The sequence below is a fragment of the Chiloscyllium plagiosum genome, unplaced genomic scaffold (assembly GCF_037043375.1).
Source record: "Chiloscyllium plagiosum isolate Xiang-an unplaced genomic scaffold, Cpla_swu_hap1 HiC_scaffold_22, whole genome shotgun sequence".
Taxonomy (NCBI): domain Eukaryota; kingdom Metazoa; phylum Chordata; class Chondrichthyes; order Orectolobiformes; family Hemiscylliidae; genus Chiloscyllium; species Chiloscyllium plagiosum.
In genome coordinates, this window is record NW_028270160.1 from 37,994,018 (window position 1) to 38,015,386 (window position 21,369).

The following is a 21,369-nucleotide window of genomic DNA, read 5'->3' on the forward strand; positions in this document are numbered from 1 at the left end:
ATGACGGCGGATGATCCGCAGGAGGTGCAACACTTGCGCCCACACCTCCCCCCTCACTTCTCTCCAAGGCCCCAAGGGAAACTTCCATATCCGCCACAGATTCACCTGCACCTCCACCCACATCATCTACTGCATCCGCTGCAGCCGGTGTGGCCTCCTCTATATTGGGGAGACAGGCCGCCTACTTGCGGAGCGATTCAGGGAGCACCTCTGGGCCACCCGGACGAACCAACCCAACCAACCTGTGGCACAGCATTTCAACTCCCCCTCCCACTCCACCGAGGATATGCAGGTCATTGGACTCATCCACCGCCAAACCACAACAACCCGACGGTCGGAGGAGGAGCGTCTTATCTTCCGACTGGGAACCCTCCAACCGCAGGGGATGAACTTGGACTTCACCAGCTTCTTCATCCCCCCTCCCCCCACCTTGTCTCAGCCGGATCCTTCCAGCCCGGCACCGCCTTCCTGACCTGCAGTCTTCTTCTTGACCTCTCCGCCTCCACCCTACTCCGACCTATCACCCTCACCTTGACCTCTTTCCACCTATCACATTTCCAACTCCCCTCCTCCAAGTCCCTCCTCCCTACCTTTTATCTTCTCCTGCTGAACACTCTCTGCTCATTCCTGAAGAAGGGCCTGTGCCCGAAACGTCGAATCTCCTGTTCCCTGGATGCTGCCTGACCTGCTGTGCTGTTCCAGCAATAAAGTTTCAACTTTGATCTCCAGCATCTGCAGACCTCACTTTCTCCTCAAAGACAATCATGACCTCAACCTCTTGACCCTGACCCTCAGAGGCAGTGACTCAAGGTTAAGGTGGGGTTCCCTTGGTTGTCAGCAGCCCTCAGATATCTCACATAGGTGACCACTTTGTGAGCTAAGACAGTGAATGTTAGCAAGATCATGTGACCATTGGGCCAACACAGCGTATATGTACTTTCCAATAGAGGTTATCAGAAAAGAAGCAACAGCAGCCTGTACCTGCTGAAGGGTTGAGGCAACGCGTCTGCCTTCCATGTTCAGAACTGTTCTGCACAAACATGTTGCCTGACACAACATGGCAAAACAATACATGTTTACCTTTTCCTAGTTTGGGAACAGTTAAACCCACTGAGGGGATCCTCTTTGCCTGCCTTGGCTGAGGACAGCAAATTCAATATAGACCAACACAACCTGAGATCTTTTGAATCTGTGTGATCCAAAGCAAGCTTGGACATTTACCAACTCATCTCATTCAGGGGATCCATGATTTTACATAGACTCTTATACAGCATGGAAACAGACCCTTCGGTCCAACTTGTCCATGCCAACCAGATATCCTAAATAAATCTAGTCCCATTTGCCAGCATTTGGCACATATTAGTCTTTGGTTGTTAACAAATGAAATATTGTACATTATTATCTCCAATATTTCATTGTGGCCATTTCAGCAGCTCAAATTATTTATTGAAATCAAATATCTTCAGTGAGTCTTGAATAAATGCAGCATTTGGGGTTGTCCTAATGTCTTTTGTTACACTTGAAAAATTTAAGATGCATGCTTTCTTATTTTCAACATAGTTTCCTCTGCCTCAAAAAACTGCAACTCTTATCAAATTGGCAAATAAGTCGTTTTTTTCCCTCCAAAGCTGTCATAACTTCCTGTTACTTTGCTGTTCCCATCAAACGCAACTAGAGCAGGCAGAGATTCAGTTTTAGTCCATTATACTTCAGTTTTTGGCAATTGTCTGATTCAAAGTCACTCCCCTCCACCCCCGCCAAGTTCTCTCCGTACTCTACTGTTCCTTTGCAGGCAAAACAGGCAGTCAGTCAGTCATGTGTAATTGGTTGGAAGAAAAATATTTTCTGTGCTTTTTTTTTCTCTCTCTCTCTCTCTCGTATGCAAACCCCACAGTTTTCATCTGCAACAGCAGGACCCAGCAACAGGAAACTGACCTCACAGTAAATTCTTTACAGATTTGATCATGTTTTTTTTACCATCACTGTAACTTACAAATCCAACCTGCCAGTGGAGTTCTATGCTGCTGACCATGGTGAGACGATTGCCAAAAAGAAATAAAAGTAATGGCAAAAGCTGCTGGCAAAATAAAGTAAAATGATCCTAGATTCCAAAGAATTATTGAGGGTTTCGCTGGAAAGTATACGTTGCTGGAAATGAAAGTCGGGAGGCAGGGAGGAAAACAGGCTCGAGATAAATTAAAATGGTGGTGTTGACTAACTTGGTTGGAAATACGTTTTGATCAATGATGTGTAAAATGTATTTGGATGGAAACGTAACTTGAAGATTGTTTTACTGAAAGAATATAAATGTAAGATGTAATGGGGAAAAAAAAGCTTCTACAAATCATAAGGCACAATGTAAAATGTGTATGCCTACCATTTTCCAGATAAGAAGGGGCCGTACCTTCTGAAGGGTCAAGGCGGCGAGCCCGCCTTCCATGCTTAGAGTTGTTGTGTACAAACATGTTGTCTGAGACAGCCAGTACATGGCCATCGACATTAACTGTTGTCGATATAACAACCTGGGAATAAAAGAACACGTTGGTTAGGGGATAGTTACAGTATTGTGCGAAAAGTCGACAAAGTGCTGACACCTTAATGAGCTGAAAAGAAATACAAGGGCCTTATTTTACAGTTAAATTAAACTGTCTTTGCTGAGAGTGTGGAGTGGTGCCAGAATAAGATGCTCCTTTCAAGAACAGTTTATGTAGTCGCTATAAATACCTGTCATTCATGCAGCCTCCGTAAAAGCTTTCTCTTATAATTGTCTCTTAAAAACCCGCCACACTAATTACAATTTAATCTGCCTATTATGTTAACAAATGAATGCAATTCATGTGAATATTCTACTCACCATTATCAGGCCCTAAAATACCCCTCAAGCTACTCATTTAAATGGTTGCTGTTTTCATTGATCTATTGATATATTGATTAACTAGTTTATCTAATTAGAATTACCTCACTTGAGAATGGGTTCTCATGAAAGGAGGTAAGGATTCTGAAATTACCACAAACTCTTTAATAAATCAGCAGACTTTCCTGCTTTCTCTTGGTAAATTATCCCAGGTCAATTTTCCACTTGCATTTAATCACTAATAATGAACTTTTTTGCATCTGAAAAGAAAGGACTGAATATGAATAGTGAAAGTGTTTGCAATCAGTGTAAAGTAAGCCCCTCTCAAGTTCATTTTGATGGTGATTGACCCTGGTATGTCAATGGAATTTCCTTTTTTGAGTGAAAGAGTTTCATTCTGTGTCCACTTTCAGGGACTGGCCATGAGTTGATGATGGATAGAGACTTCTCCTCCAGCTGCCTCTCAGTAGTAAGTAGTACAGAACGCATACAAAATGCACAACCCTGTTTGAAATGTTCAAGTGTGCTTCCATGAGAATTACTTTGGACATTCTATCACTTGCTTTGAAGTTCATAGTAACATTTCAAGTAACTATTTACTGAAATTACTTAGAACGTCCCTTAAATATAACCCCTTACCGAAACTGATATCTGAAAAGTTTCAAGCAAAAAAGTTATTTAAATCAAGTGCCTTTCTGAAAACATATCGGTTTAAACTACCTTTCCCAAAAGTGGAATTGCCACGTATTCTCTAAGTAAGGACATTCAGTTCTAACCACCTAAATGTGATGAGCTACAAAATTTGGAATCACTACTCTCAACTAACAAAGCATGGACATTGTGGCAAGATCAGATGTTCCAACCTGGTGTTGGCGTGATGCAAGTTCTGGAATGTTCTGACTTTGAAGCATAAATAATGCTGACGTTATTGGATGGAGTTGCTGCTGAAAGAAGTTATGTAAATCAATTTGCACAAACATTTTTTTTCTATATTTATGATTCTTGGAAGGCTTAAGAAAAATCTTTGTGTTATATGGACTTGATTCGGATATAAAACATTCTCTCTTTTGATTCCTACTAAAACATTGAGTTGCCTTCATTGTTTTTCCTAAATATTTCAAGCATTATTAGATATTCAAATAATATATAGTAATAACACCATAAAATTACATTCATTATGCCAAATGTCCATATGCATAACTATTAAAAAACTAAATAAATATATTCATGTTTTACTGTACATTCATTTAACAAAATAATGTTCAGTAAAAGTAAAATGTTTAACACCTTAGTAACAATTCATATTTTATAGGATGATAAAGTGATTATTTCCAGAATATGAGAGCCAGACCAAAGTGTCAAATTGCAACCATCTTTGATTTGTCATGTTATGTAGGTCATTTACTGAGAAAAAGTGTGCAGTTCAGCATTAAACAAAGAATATGATGTTCCTGCCAGCTCTTGCAGTGCACCTCAAGAAAGGTGCTGAGGTAATGAAATCAGTAAAATGATTGCCTAGGCTCTGACACCCAGTTAAGTCCAGTTAAACCTTCTGAGAAGCAGGCAGATTAACTGAAGAGACCCAAGAAAGTCCTTCTCGTAACTAGTGTCTCCACTGTCGACCACAAGATCACTGGTGACTGATGCTTCTTTTAGTCGTCAGTGAGACAAAGAGGACATTTCCACTCATTCTAGGTTTGACCTTCTGCTCCACATCAATGGATCAATATCACCAATGCTATGTATCTGAGATGCATGAAAAATGGTCACACTACTGCCTTTTTCAGTGAGAATTTTTACAATATTGTTCTGCTCTGACATGTTGGCTAAAATTATTTGGTTATTCTTCAAAATGATTACAATGTATTTCCTTGTGTAGTTAGGCACAGATATCTTTCTCAAAAAAAATCAGATAGCATAGTTCATTGCTTACTACCACTGATTCCAAGCATATATTATAATCCATCATAATGAATAATCTATTCATAATGCAGTTAAAACTTTCTACTCTGATAACAATTTCAATTTTCATGTAGACTTGTTAATGATGCTGCTTTGTAGTCTATGGACAAGGCAAATTAAAACAGAAATTTAAAAGAACATCATTCTTTAATGAACAATAGCCTATTCCTTAAAAGAAATGTAGAACTTTGTGTTAGGTACCATCTGTTCCCTACAAAATAGCACAAGGAAAAAAAAGTATACAGATGTCTGCCAACCTGTTAATTGAAAAAATAAGTTTAAACATATAGAAAAAATACCGTTCTAGTAATACTCCCCATTGAAATCCCAACTGACTGTAACACAATCTATAAACTATTTTGTTTACAAAGTGAAACTCTTTAAAGTGAGGTCATTTAAGTTTAAATAAAGACAGTTCTGTCCAAGACTGAAGACTTCAGCATAAAATCAAAATTAAATGAAGTACTTTTTTTTAAGTTTTAAGGTTTTCTTGGTCTAATGCTATTCATTGAGCAACATATTTTTCTCAAGTCTTTATGTCTTTTACTTGTCAAAGAAGTCACTGTTACAAGTCTAATATAAAGAACAATCAAAGATATGTTCGTGCAGTAAACAGAGATCGATGTTAATGGTATTTGACATAGAAATTAAGAATTTATTTAATCAAATGCCAATAATTTAAAGAATTGAGTTTTATTTTAAATGAACACTTTTCACAAAGTAATTAGACTATATTTAGAATTGAAGGCCATTATTATTAATGCATTTGGTTTGATGGATTCACGTTAATTATTATTATTATTTTATAGCTAAGAAATTGGTTTGAAGTATTTTGCATCAGGCGAGCCCCAATGAGAGAGCAGGTCCATGAGTGAACAAAGGATGCAGCTATGTGTGTGTGGTGCTCCACTCAGAATATCTGGCTTCTGCAGGGCTGTTTGCAAGATGCTATGTGGAGGTAAGGAAAATTGGCAGGTATGTTAAACCGGGCCACTCTCCTGTACCTTCTTAGAGCTGATTACATACAGTCATTGCCTGAACCCTGCAAGCAGGTCATTTGTCCAACCTTTCAATCAGGAAAGAGTGCCTGGCATAGGGCAGTCTAAAGAAGGCAGAACAAAAACAAATTAATGGCTTCAAAATTTATAAATTGTTCCTTTTATACCAAACAACATGGGAATATGTTGAAGAGCTTTGAAAATCTGGTGTGGAGATCGTAATGCAAGATGTGGGATTAACCCGCACCCACTGATTACTATGCAGGCTGTATGCCAACTTCATGCCGGCTGCTTATTTGAATGATCTCTGTGTATAGTCAATACAAATCTCTCTGTTCAGTGATTGGACACATCAGCAGGGAGCCAATATTGCAAGTGACTACCATCACTTAAGAGGAAGCCTGTATCAGTGAAAGCTGGTCTGCACCATGTAAGGTAGCCTGTACCTCGTAAAGGGAGTGCCTCATAGCTACAGCAAGTGTTGATAGGTGTGGTTGAAGGAAAACTGGCCTTTGAAAGAGTGAGCAAGGACATGTCGTGGACAAAAGCAGGCTTCCACAGTTTTGGATGACGCACAAGAGCAGTGCTTCCCAACTATTTTTTCATTTTGATGCGTTGAAGAGGGATGGGAGAGGACATGGTGCCTATGGAAGCAACGGTAGGGAGGGGGTGCTAGGGGAGGGGTGAGAGACCTGCAAGAATGGCAGGGAAAAAGCGTTTTTTCCATGGGGAATTTACATTAAAAATTACCTTCCCTCCTGGTCAATATTTTAGGACAGGATTCAGGCTTTGATAGTTTGATCACATCCGCTATTTTAAAAAATTACCAAATTTAAAGTTGTGCAGCTGTCAGCACTTGTTCAGAGCACCATTGGTAATCATTGCTGCATTGGAGCCCACAACATTAAAATTTTGGCTGGATACACTACGCTGCACTGTTTGATAAGTTGGGCACTGGTGATCTAAGTGTAAGTGATGTAGAAGATAGAGAGGTGTCTGTATACAACATTGGTCTCCTCCTGAAGCCTTTGCAGCACTGATGCCATTCTTCAGCCGATTCAATTCACTTGATGTGAGGGCACTGGATAAAGCTGCAGCTCTGACAACTTCCCAGCAATAGTACTAAAGACATGTGCTCCAGTAACAGTCATGTCCCTAGCCAATATGTTCCAGTTCAGCTACATAACTGGCATCTGCCTGGCAATGTGTAAAATTGCTCAGATACATCCGGTCAACAAAATGCTCGACAAATCCAACCTTGTCAATTTGACGAAGAGTCATCTAGACTCGAAATGTTATCTCCACGGATGCTGTTTGACCCACTGTGATCTCCAGCAATTTCTGTTTTCAGTACAGATTCCAGCATCTGCAGTAATTTGCTCTTACAATCTATTCTCCATCATCAGCAAACTGATGGAAGGCAGTAGTCTATAGTACTGCCTAATGACATTAGCACAGCAATAACCTGCCCAGTGACGCGCAGTTTGGGTTCCACCAGAACTATTCTGCTCCTAACCTTATTAAACATCAGTCCAAATATGAACAAAAGATGCTAGAGGACAGTGACTATCCTAAACATTAAAGCAAGCAGCACTTGTGTACCATCTATAAAAAGCACAGCACCAACTCACCAAGACTCTATTAACAGCATCTTCCACTAAACTTTGATTACTAAGAAGGATCACAGACACATGGTGTAAAGGATGGGCTGAAGGGCTCGACTTGGTGGTGATATTCGACAGCTGCATGACTTTGAATGAGTCTTGTGAATATTCCTGTACGTGCCGAAGACAGCCCAATCTATACTTGTTTTTCTGTGCTTTGCTGTTTGTAACACTGTGTAAAAGAGCATGTTTCATTCCAAGTCGTTGAATTTCACCTTGGACTGGCATCGTGAGCGAGGAGTCCCCGACGGGCAGAAGGGTGTGAGGTTTATTATGTTTCTTCTTTATTTTTCATTCACTTAACAAATGTTCCTTTCTTTTTTGTTATTACTCAATAAAGGTTCATATTTAAGCAAATTGCTGTTGTCAAGTCTTCTCTTAACTACATTTAACGGAATTGGAAAAGAACTGCTTGGTTATACTCTGATCCAAGCTACGTGGGAGCACCATCAATTGCAAGATGCCCTCCAAGCTGCACACTACGTCACCATCTTTCACTGGGTCAAAATCCTGGTATACCCCCTGACAGCCCGATGGGTGCACTGACATGCCAAGGACTGCAGTGACTCAATAGCAACATATTGAAAGCATTTAGGGATGGCAATAAATGCTGGCATAGCCAATGACCCCACATCCTGTGAAAGAGAAAAAAATTTCATACGTAATCCTCTTCTTGCATCTTACCTCCCCCGATCCCACACCTCCCTATTTACAAACTTTATTTGGCACAAGCATGAACGTTTTGTGTGCACGCCTACCAGCGTTGTCCTGTAAACTGCCCTTTCAAAATCCAACAACAATAGTGAGTTGCATTTATATAGTGCCTTTAATATAAAAAGATTTCTGAAGGGGCTTCAGATGAATGATAATAAGAAAAATGTAACACTGACCTGCAGATAGTGATATCAGGACTGATTGACCATCTTGAATGTTGCTGATGAAGATTCTCTATGTGTGATCCATTCTTGAATGAACCTTCTCCACCTTTGTCAGTCACAAGCTATGGTCTCCGAAGAGACAGTGGGTAGATTTGACCTCTTCAGGGGTGCTTTGAAGATATCATCCCTAAAGCTGTCTTCCTGATGTGACTGAGTTTCAAGTGGGGTAGTTGCTTTGAAGGTGGGAATCAAGCTTCCAAAACAACATGCTCACCGAGGTGAGCTGGTGTTGTGTGAATAGTGCCCCAATGCTGGGCATATGGGCCTGGGAGAGGACACTGCTGTCAGACTGGCTTCTTATCAGAGGATTTGGATCTGAACCATTGCATAAATATTGGAGACATACACATCAGTTGTACAATGGGTCACGTGTTCAGCAGAAATCAGAGGCAGGAATTCTGAAATGAGTAATTCAGCTCCCTAAAGCTTGTCCACCATCTAAATCACAAGTCAGGGCTGGAATGAAATATTCTCCATTTGTTTGAATAAGAGCAGCACCAACAACTACCAAGTAGCTCCATTCTATCCATAATAAAGCAGCCTGTGTGATTGGCACCTCATCTACCACCTTATGCATTCACTCCCTCCACCAACAGTACATAAATGCGGCAGTGTGTATGATCTACATGACGCATGCAGTAACTCACCAAAGCTCCGACAACAACACCTACCTACCAAACCTACAATCTCTACCACATGGAACAACAATGGCAGAGCCACAGGAACACACCAACCCATAATCTCTTCTCAAGTCATCTACCACCCTGACTTGGAAGTTTATCATTGTTCCTTCATTGTTGCTGGGTCAACATCCTGAAAATTCTTTCCGAACAGTGCTGTGGTTGTTGCTACCACATGGACTGCTGCAGCTCAAGAAGACAGCTGACCACCTTCTCCAGGGCAACTGGGGTTAGGTAATAAATGCTGGTCTAGCCAGTGACATCCGCATCTCAGGCACAAGTAATAAGAAAAGACCTTGTTGCCCACTAACCAGCCTTTGGTTTACAATGATTACTCAACTGGAGGTGGCACAGTGAACTGCTATAAAATGAAGACCATGTGAATGCTACCAAGTTACTCTGCTTTGACCCGCATGATTTGCCTTGCTGTTCATGGTACAAACCAATTAGACATTGAATGGATGGAATCCATATTGGTTCTGCTATAGAGAGGAATTGGCAGGTAATGCAATGCAAAGTGCTGTGTGTGCTGTAATGTCATCCTCTAACATAGGGAAGTCTACAATCCTAGAAAAGCTGCAGGCTATCTCTGTCTACTTCTTATTGGCAAGGGAAAATGAAACATAGCTGTCATTGAATAAGAGCTTCAGTGATCTCCTTAACATAATGCACTGCAAAATCTTCCGTTCCAAACTGGGAAGAGTCAGATGCGTAAAAGTTTATCGTCACTGTCACTTCGTGACTGGCAATGTCACCCTTGTCCTGTTTTAAGGTTATAACTATTGCTGCTGCAGATGGCAGGTTTGATTGAGGACTTTCCTACTGAAGTGCACAGACCTCTCACATTTCTCATTCTTTCAGTACAGTTAGGAGAATTCCACTCTGAACACTCTGGCTGAATATAGCTATCTGCTGTGAGCCTTTTATCCCTTGTGCTCCTCCCTCTTCCAGCAGTTTGTCCCAAACTCTTCATTCTCCAAATCATGTTGTATTTCAACCTGCATACCACTACACCATGTACGGTGGCAACTAATTTGTTCACATGCCTTGAAGTCAGCACTTGTCATATCACACACATTGTCATTTGCAAATTGAAGCAACTGCAGCAAAACACCAACCATGTGTAGAATTGTGGTATCAGCCAGAAAATAATCTGCAAGCAGTTGATGATCCCTTTACATGGTAATAGTTGAGGATCCTGCCTGATGCTGAATGTTTGTTTAGCAATGCAAGGGAAAGAGAAGTTATTGGCTGGAGGCATTAGTTTCAACATAGGCACTGTTGATGACACCTCAATAACTGACATTATGATCTGTCCACCACTTCTCATGGAAGTATGTGTATATGCAGCAGCTGCTCAAACAGCACTCAAAAGAAAATGCTATTAATCCCAGTTTCTTGTTCAAAATACTGCCCCAAAATTTAACAGCCCATTACAAAGTAAATATTTTAATTTTTAATTACCTGGAATCTACGCATGTCTCTTGGATTTCCTGCATTCTTCAAGCAGTTCTGATTGCACTTGAGGAAAAACTTTAAGAAGAACCTAAAATTAAATATAGAACACAAAAATATTAAAATTAGATGAGAAGAATAAGCCAATGACTGCTCTAATTGATGGCTGAATAAATAAAATCTCCATAAAGAATAAAAAGGTTGCATTAGTATGCGTGGCTCACGTATTTTGCTCCCTTTGTATTGCACCTTTTTATTATTCATTAATATATCATTCACAGTTTCCCTTGCTCGCACATCTGCCATCAACATAAGTCATTTGATATTCCACCCACCAATCTTTACTAACAACTACTCTGCAATTAAACCAGGCAAAGTCAATACCCAGGTAAATTACACACACCTGCGGCCATGCTTCATTTTAACTACATCAGAATAGGACCTAACAAGGTGAGAGCATACAGCAAAGTTATGGGCCTGTCAAGCAATTAGGTTTCACTTCGGGGACATACGCACAGGGCAATTATGCTGCACATTACAACCTGGCTAATCTTCTGAACAAATGTCATCTGTGAGGAACTGGGTGAAGACAGTTCATCAGCAAATGTTCCTCCTCTTTAACATATAACAACATAAATGAATCTTTTATGCATCCTGAAATATTTTGACGGTCACTTGAAGTATTTTTTTGAAATGTCTACCTTTGGAATACCAGAGATGGCATCTGTCTACTTTTACAATCTCTCAAGGTATTTCACTGAATTTCCCAAGATATTCTAAATGCCATTCTTAATTTCTCAATACCTGTGTAAGGTCACTAATACAGCACTGAAACAAATTTCCAATTAAACCAGAAATCATCAACAAATTTATCATATAAGCAATAGCAAACTTTTGATTGTTGGATGCTAACCGTTTGTATATTTTCACACAATCTAGCAATACTGAGAAATAATAAAACATTTCATATTTGAAAGAAGCCTTGACAAAACAATATAGATATAGTTTCATTACAGCCTGCTGAAGTAATGTAATTTACTTGCCGAACTGGTATTTTGTTTTCTTTCAATAGTATCCTGCATTGTATCCAATATCTAGCGTGCCTATAACTTTTTGGTCTGAAACTGTCAAGCCAGAATGTCTAAGGCAGCTTGGGCATAAGGTGCTAGTCTCTTAGGGGGTATTGGCTGTACCAGGTATCAAGAAGTCAAAAGGCATTTCTAGTCATTTGCTCTCTTACCCTTCAAACAGGAACCTCATAGGTGATATCTGACAGCCTGCATGAATTTGTGCTTTCAACCACCAGTACTCAGCGCTTGCATTGAAAGCAACAAAAGAAATCTTTTTGTGTGGCAGAAAATCTTTGACTTCAGCACCAATAAACTCTTTATTACTGCCAAACACAGATTTGCTGATCACAAAGAGGTGATAAAAATCCTGTGTTGTCATTAGTGCATTATGCTTAATTGTGTACAGTATGTTTAAGGTTGCATCGGTTGGCCCATTATCAAAATGACCATTATGTACACTAATTCTCTGACCCTGTGTTTATTTCCCTAAAGAGTCATAATCTTTCACAGTAGGTTTTAGAGTAAATCAAGCTTGAAATATAGGCTTTATTTACTCCTGCATCTCTCCAGCTTGACGGTAGGCTCTAGTTCAAGCTAATCTGCTGCCCCTACAAAACAATACCACCCACCAATACAGGGCTGGAAATGGGTGCAATGTGAGGTCTTTAATTTTTTTTGTTTTATTGGCCAATATAACTTATTTAGAAACCCATTCTCTAATTTTCAATAAATACAATTGTTGTTTACAACATGCTAAATTGACCTCCCTCACCTTCTTGAGAACTTATTTATTGTAGTTCATGCAGGTTCAATATAGTATTCATTAACAGCATTCATACAATTCAAATGATAATTATTATCGAAACTATTTTAAATATTTAATTGAGCATTGAAAACATAACCAAATATGGAATTTAAATCTTTAACTGTCGAAACAAGGAGAGTTTTAGTCCATCGATGTTTTTACTAAGTATACCCTACATAGGTGGCAACTGCCATGAACAACTTAATTCTGGAGTAGGTCATTGTTTACATAAATATGTCCCACAATTCCTCAATACACTAATATGGCTTATCACTTGTGTGAGTGAACCATATCAGTGATGCAAACAACACTTATTCACAAAAGCTAAAGGTTTCCATGTCATTTTCACAGCCACTTCAATTGATGCATGTTTGAACTATGAATTGGTTCATTTATTTTTACTTTTATGAAGTTGATTAGCAAGAGCTCTTTTCTTATCTGATGAAAATCATTTTAATTGTAGTGTTAGACTCAAGTGTAATATCCATTACATTATGTGCTGTTTAAATTCTACATGGGTATTGTGTAAATTGCTCCTTTGTGAGTGTGGAAGCAATTATTACTAAACAGCACTCTTAAATGGCTACAGAACTTTGTGGTGTTGTTCAGACTATCAGAAACAAAGCAGCCTGTTTAATTGTAATTTAATGGAATATCAACGAGTCTATGGCATTAGATGTTGGCAAACGAGAGCAGGAGAGAAAAATTAACTGCAATTATGTTTGATTAAAGCTATCCTTCTCAATAATCAGCTATCCTGACAGGCCATGAGGCTCTGGTGGGTTTCAGGATGGCAAAAGGTGTTGAGCAATATTAGGGCCAATAAAGGAGATATTAGCATAGCTAATTACAGCAGCACAAAACCTGTAAAAGGGACCTCTGTGTATTGTAATGTGTGAAATAATTGGCTGAGTCCGTTATCAATTACATGAGGAATGAATTTGGTTTGTCACTGAAAAGCTGATGAGATGCATTTCATTTGACACTGCCCCTGTCCCCAATGTTTTGATGTAACTAAGGACTTATCAGCTTTTATCAAAAGCTGCAACTTTCCAGTGGCCAAATCGCTGATAAAATTATCTTGCCAGCAAGTGTTAGGTAATTAATACAACTCATCCTCACTGCCTTGCTTGCTACTGCTGCTTTTTGCCTAACTAAAGCCACTAATCATGTAATAATGATTTCTTTCCCTCTGGTCAAAGGAGAAATAGATTAGCTCCTTAGAAATGCAGCTGGCTTAATGTTTAAACTGTTTTGTGCTCCATGGCACTAGTAATTGAGGAAAATATCAAAAATTTTCTTTTTTACAAAATAATATAGCACGTTCTCCCTCTCTGCACATACCTGACAACTGTGAGGCCTTGATTATCTGAGCAACTCGTAGATAAAGAATTAGTTCCTATAAGGAAGAGCTTTAGTAACTGCAATTTAGCAACAGCTTTGTAAAAGTGCCATAAAATCAGCGAGTAAAAAGTTTGCTTTCTTGAGGAAGCATTACGTAAATCTATAAACAGTGTCATTTCAACTTTTAGGGGTTGACAGTGCAAAGAAGATCCTTAAAGTACATCTACACAACAGAGGGTAGAAGTATGAGGGAACATGGAGCAACTTACACTCTTCAAATATGGAAACAGGTGGCTTGTTAGGAGACCATAAAGATATACTTGTCAGAAAAAAGAGGCAATTGCAAGCATGTGTTTTAAGGTACAAGGGCAAAGTACCATTGTTAATGAAGAAACAACTAGAGTGGTCCCAAAATCCCTCACAACCAATGGATTACATTTGAAGTGCAGCCACACTTGTGCAGACAAATGAAGTAGCCAACTGGACCACAGCAGGGGGTCTATGAGCAGATAATAAGTGATCAGTTTTCAGTTGTGAAGATTGAGGAGGGAATATTTGTCAGGACTTCAAGAGAAGTCCTGAGCAACAGGACTCACTGTTCCTCTTCGAACAGTACCACTGGATCACTTGCATTTTAACTGAGCAGGCAATCATTTAGTTTACTATCTCATTGGCATCATCGGAGTGGACTCGATGGGCCGAATGGCCTTACTTCCGCTCCTATGTCTTATGGTCTTATATCTCTGACAATACAGCAACAGAATGCTATTTCAAATTATGAGCCCTGATCTGTAGTGGAGTTTGAAACTGCTGAAAGGTGAAATTTCAGGTTAAACCAATGTCAAGTCATTTTTAGTACAAAGTGATTCATACCTAGAAAGGGTTTTCAGGTAGAATCTTTCAATCAAAAAAAAAACTTGGTGACAATAATCAATCTTGCATCAATGTCAGGTAAAATAATGGAATTGATTAAAGGTAAATTTTAGAATTACCTGTCCAGTAATAAAACAAATGGAATAGGGGATGTGATGGCCTCATGGTATCATGTCTGGACTAGATATCTCTGCTTCAAAATTCATCATAACAGATGGTGGAATTTAAATTCAACAAAAAAAAATCTGGAAATACAAGTCTAATAATAAGCATTGTTGATTGTAATGAAAACCCACCTGGTTCACTCATGTCCTTTTTGAGAAGGATGCTGGCCTACCTATGATTCCAGACCCACAGTAATGCGTTGGCTGCCCACTCAATGGCCTAGCAAGTCACTCAGGCCTAATGAAAGGAATGTCACCAGACTGACTGCCTAAGACACCAGAAACAAAAATGGCAAACCCAGATCTGTCTACCCTGCAAGGTTCTGACAAATACTCCCAATCTTCACAACTAAAAACTGATCACTTCATCATTCATTCATTATCTGCTCATAGTCTCCTGCTGTGGTTCAATTGGCTTCATTTGTCTGCACAACAAGAGTGGCTGCATTTCAAATGTAATCCATTGGGGTTTTGGGACCTCTCAAATTGTTTCTTCGTTAACAATGGTACTTTGCCCTCATGTCTTAAACACATGCTTGCATTTGCCTCTTTTTGCTGACATGTATATCTTTATGGTCTCCTAACAAGCCTCCTGCTTTCATATTTGAAGAGTGTAAGTTGCTCCATGTTCTCTCATATTATCCTGCAACATCTTGGTCCAGTGACAGAGGTGGGAGAACTTCTGGATGAGTCAAGCAACAGACTATCATTGTAAAACTCATGGAATCATAGCATAGAGATAGTGTTGAAAATGTGTTGCTGGAAAAGCGCAGCAGGTCAGGCAGCATCCAGGGAACAGGAGAATCGACGTTTCGGGCTTAAGCCCTTCTTCAGGAATCACCATAGAGATAGTGTGCCAAACAACACCATCACCATCCACAGATACGTCTTGAGTACTGCAAGACAAATCCGGCAGCAGTGGTGGCACTGTGGTACACAGTCAAAAGGGAGATGCTCTAGGAGTCATTAACATGGATTCCAGACCCCATGAAGTCTCATGACGCCAGATAAAACATTGGTATGGAAACCTCCTATTAATTAGCCTATCCCACCACAGGATGAATCAGTTCTCCTCCACTTGCAAACAGCACAGAAAGTGCGCTGATTTTCAGGGAAAGGTGGGAACTGAGTATATTATTTCCCCCTCCAACTCTATTTTGATTTGATCCCTGCCCTCCCCCTCACTATTTGATCATGCAGCATTGCACTCTGAGAAGGGCACTGCTTGTCACTGGCCACTCGGGTGTTTCCTTTCTTCCTGGTGGTGGAAATTGAATAAAGATTTGTACACCTGTTGTCTTTCACTGTGTCTCACACCTGCACACATAACATGGGTGCTGAAAAAAAAGAAACAGAAAGTGCGCTGGGTGAGGGACAATAATCAAGAGTGGCTCAGTAGCATCATTACTGACCAAGGTGGTTAAGTCCTGAAGGATACGGTTGCTAGACTGAGTTTGCAAGAACAAACAAGAAGTAAAAGCACACATGACCTTATCCTCACCAATCTGCCTGCCGCAGGTGCATCTGTATGTGACAATATCAGGAATAGCAGAGATGAAGTTCTGTCTTCACATTGACAGTATTCCCCATTGTGTTGTGGGGACTACCACCATGCTAAAGAGATAGACTTTGAACAGATCTAACAACATATGTCTGGGTATTCATGAAACACCATGGGCCCATTTGTACTCAAACACAATCTGCAACCCCATGGCCTGACATATTCCCCACTCTACCATTACCACCAAGCTAGGGAATCAACCCTGGTATAATAAAGAGTTTGAGAGTCCATGCCAGATTTAGCACCATACACATTTAAAAATGAGGTGTCAACCTGGTAAAGCCACAAAACAGGACCATTTGTATACCAAACAGCATAAGCATCAAGTGATAGAGTTAAGAGTCCACAACTAATGGATCATATCTATGCTCTATAATCCAGCCATATGCAGTCATGAATTGTGGTGGACAATTAAACAACTCACTGAAGGAAAAAGTTTTACAAAAATCCCCATCCTCAATAAATGGGGAGTCCAGCGCATCACACCAAAAGCATTTGCAACAAATCTTAAGCAATAAATCAACTAGGAGAAAGTGAGGACTGCAGATGCTGGAGATCAGAGCTTAAAAATGTGTTGCTGGAAAAGCGCAGCAGGTCAGGCAGCATCCAAGGAGAAGGAGAATCGGACATAAGCCCTTCTTCAGGCTTGAAGGAGCAGCCCTGAAGAAGGGCTTATGCCCGAAACGTCGATTCTCCTTCTCCTTGGATGCTGCCTGACCTGCTGTGCTTTTCCAGCAACACATTTTTAAGCAATAAATGCTTACTGGATGATCCATCTCAGCCTCCTCCAGAGGTCCCCAGTATCACAGATGCCAGTTTCTAGCCAATTTAACTCATTCCACATGACATTAAGAAATAATTGGAGCCATTGACACTGCAAAGGCTATAGGTGAGACAACATCCCAACAATTGTACTGAAGAGTTGTGCTCCAGAACTTGTCCTTCCTCTAGCCAAGCTGATCCAATACAGCTAAACACAGTTATCTATCTAACAATATGGAAAATTGCCTTATGTGTCCTGTACACAAAAGCTGGACAATTATCATCCCATCAGTAAAGTGAGGGGAAGTGTCATTAACAGTGCTACTAAGCAGCATATGCTTAACAACAACTTGCTCACTGATGTCCAGTTTGAGTTCTGCTAGGGCAACTCAGCTGCTGACCTCACTACAGCCTTAATTCGAACATGGACAAAAGAGCTGAATTCCAGAGATGAGGTGAGAGTGACTGCCCTTGACATTGGGTTCCACTGACCAATTGTGGCATCAAAGAAATTGAGTCAATGGGAATCAGGGGGAAAGTCTCCACTGGTTAGAGTCACACCTAACACAAAGGGTTTGTTGTTTGAGGTCAATCTTTACATCCCAAGATAACGTTGCAGGAGATCTTTAGGTTAGGGTACTCAGCCGAACCATCTTCGGCTGCTTCATCTATGACCTTCCCTTCATCATAAGGTCAGAACTGGAGATGTATGCTGGTAATTGCACAATGTTCAGCATCATTTGTGACTCGTCAGATATTGAAGTAGTCCACATCCAAATACAGGAGGACCTGGATAACATCCAGGTTTGGCTGATAAGTGGAACGTAATAACTGTGCCACACAAATGCCAGACAATGACCATCTTCAGTGAGAGAATCTAATAAGTGGCCCTTGACATTCCATAGTATTGTCACCACTGAAACTTCTGCTATCAACATAATGACAGGTAACTGGATGAGCCAAATAAATAATGTCAATAAAGTGCAGGTCAGTGTCTAGGAATTCTTTAGCAAGCAACTCAGCTCCTAACTCCCCAAAAACATATACATCTAGCAGAATATTCCCCACATGCCTGGATGAATGCAACTCCAGTGACAATCCAGAAGATTGGCATCGTCCAGGACAAAGTAGCCATTTGATTGGCACCACATCAACAATCATTCAGCTCATCCAGCAGACACTCAGTCACAACAGTGTGTACCATCTACTGTCTGCACTGCAGAAATTCATCAAGGCTCCTTAGACAGTACCCTCCAATCCCACAACCACTAATAAGGACAAGGACGACAAATACATGGAAACAACACTACCTATAAGCTCCTCTCTAAACCAATCACCATCCTAGCTTTGAATTACATCGCCGTTTCTTCAGTGAAGCTGGGTCATGGTCCTGGAATTTCTTCCCTAACAACGTTGTGGTCTACATACAGCAAATAGACTGCAATAATTCAAAAAGGCAGCTCACCATCACTTTCTTAAGGCAACCAGGGGCAAACAATAAATGCTAGCCTAGATAGCAATTACCTACATCCTGTGAGTGAATTAATAAAAAAAGAAGCCAGCATAGATTCTGGAAGTAAAAAAACCTGACTTACAAATTGCCCTGACATTTTGAGGGTATGACATGGTAATATCGTGAGGATGGTCATGCACAGACCAGACTAATACTCTGAGGTATGAGGTTAAATTATATCACAGCAGCTGCTGGGTTTTAAACTTAATTAATAAATTTAAGATTAAATCTATTCTCAGTAATGTTGTCCACGAGCTATCACAGATAGTTGCAAAACCCTATCTGAATCATTGATGTTCTTTCGAGAAGGAAATCTGCCATCCTGACCTGATCCGGCCTATGCGTTACTTCAGACATGCACATACAGTGTCCAATTCGGGTCACCCTGTTAGAGGAAGGATATTATTAAGCTGGGGAGGGTTCTGAAGAGATTTACCAGGATGTTTCTGGGAATGGAAGATTTGAGTTATAAGGATAGGCTGGAAGGCTGGGATCTTTTCCACTGGAACTAGGAAGTTGAGGCGTGACCTTATAGGAAATCTTGAGGAGTATAGATAGAGTGAATGGCAGGTGTTTCTTTTCCCCTATGGTGGGGAATTTCAAGACTAGGGGGCATATTTTTAAGGTGAGAGGAGTAAGATTTTAAAAAAGACATGAAGGGAATTTTTTTACACAGGGAGTGGCTCATATGTGGAATGAACTTCCAGAAAAATTGGTGGATATGGGTACAGTTACAATGTTTAAAAGATATTGAGAGAAGTGTGTGAATAGGCTAGTTTAGTTTGGAATTATGATCGGCATGGACTAGTTGAACCAAAGGGTCTGATTCCATGCTAGATGACTCTATGACTCTGTGAATATAATTGACACTGAATTGACCTCTCAAATGGCCAAGCAAGTTCCAGGGAAACTGGGAATTGGCAACAAATGTTGGCTTTACCACCACTGCCCGCATCACATTAAACAATAAACAAAATACAGTATACCAAGGAAAGCCCGACAATGTCGTATGCTTAGATTTTCAAGAAGTTCTTTTGATAAAGTTCTGCATTACAAATTGGTATTCTGGCTAAAAGTTTAGGAATGGATAAGAAATTTAATAAAGATGGAATGTAGAAGACCCTTGTTAGGTTGGTGACATCAGAATGGTGGGAAATACCAAAAGTAGTGTTCCAGTAACTGGTGTCTGGATTCTCCCTATTTCAAATGAATATTGATCTATTATGCAGAAGTTTAATGAAAGCTGATAAAAATTGTAGATAATACCAATCTAAGGAGCACTTTAATTTGTTAATGTTGTCACGGTAGATTGTCAAGGAGTTCAAATAATAAGGGTAAAAGCAAAGATGGTGTGTAATATGTCAAACTACTGCAGAAACTAAGTGAACAGATAGGTGAACTATGTAACCGAAATAGGAAGTTTAAGGCTTAACTGCTGAACTCTGTATTGGTCTGGTCAAGGTCCACCTTCAGTCCTATGTCCATTTCAAAAACAGACATTTGCACTCTCTGGGTATAAGAGTTCTAACTTTGATGTTAGTGATGAGGAAAGTCTGAGTGAACAGTCACTTTAGCTTTGAAAAGAAACAACAGAAAGATCACTTTATCAGGACGGTCAAAAGGCAGATCTACAATACTACTTCCTATTATAACGAGAAAAGAGCAGGGGTGCAAAGATTCAACCTAGTGAAAAACTTAAGACTGATGTCAAGATGCTCTTCATGTAACAGACTGACCAACACATGGAATGGACGTTTGGAAGGGCTAGTGGCAGCAAGAACAAAGGAGTAATTTAATAACCAACTGCATTATGTGATAGGGAGTAGTTATTTTATTTTACTCCAGATAGATGAATTAAAGTTAAAATGTGTGGCACACTGGCTCAGTGGTTAGCACTTGTGCCTCACAGCACCAGGGACCAATTATACCCTTGTGTGACTGTCTGTGTGGAGTTTGCACATTCTCCCCTTGTCTGCATGGGTTTTTGACGGGTGCTCCAGTCTCCTTTTACGGTCCAAAGGTGTGCAGGTTAGGTGAACTGGCCATGGGAAATGTAGGATTACAGGGATGGGGTAGGGGTCTGTTTATGGGTGGATGCTGTTCAGGCAGTTGATGGAGACTCAATGGGCTGATTGGCCTCTCTCTGCACGATATAATTTGATTCTATAAAGTGATTTCCTTATCCTGCATCTGCTATGTAAGTGACTATATGTTGGTATGATAGTTGGTTTTCTAGATAAGTGCATCATATAGTGTGCCTAATCACTCCCTATGTTGATATCTTGTGGGGCTTGAGTATCAAGTCTATATGCATTCAGATCAGTCTACTGCTTTTGAGGAAGAGCATAATCTGCTCTCAGGCAAGGAAAATTGTGGAATGTTGTCTGTCTAAGCTATTTGAAAGACCTGGCATTACCAACTTCCAACTGCAAGAGCATTTCCTGGCAGATTAACTGATATGCAGCAATAAGAATTGTCAAAAGTGCTCAAATTATACAATATCTCATCATATTTCTCAGAAATGTCCTCAAGTACCTCAAACACAATAAATTATACATAGACAGGTTCTACAAACAGCACTAAGAGATGATGAGTTCTTGCTGGTGTTGCTTTAGGGTTGTATACTAACCAGGATATCAGAGCTCCCTATGCTTTTTTAAATAGGTTGCAAGTTCTTTAATGTTCTTTAAAACAACATGAACAATCAAGCAAGGCCTGAGCTTAAC

The 21,369-nt window shown here is 40.0% G+C and overlaps 1 protein-coding gene across 10 annotated transcripts in view; it reads right to left on the reverse strand.

Moving 5' to 3' along the window:
• Positions 1–21,369, reverse strand: part of ebf3a (EBF transcription factor 3a) — a 152,564-nt gene that overhangs the window by 33,898 nt on the left and 97,297 nt on the right. For 8 of the 10 annotated variants that reach the window (XM_043712597.2, XM_043712598.2, XM_043712600.2 and 5 more), the window contains 2 exons: positions 10,561–10,642; positions 2,378–2,522 (listed from right to left, as the gene is read on the reverse strand). In XM_043712597.2, coding sequence (XP_043568532.1) covers positions 2,378–2,522; positions 10,561–10,642 — 227 coding nt within the window. The remainder of the gene's footprint in view (positions 1–2,377; positions 2,523–10,560; positions 10,643–21,369) is intronic. The other 2 variants (XM_043712601.2, XM_043712599.2) reach the window with 1 other exon arrangement.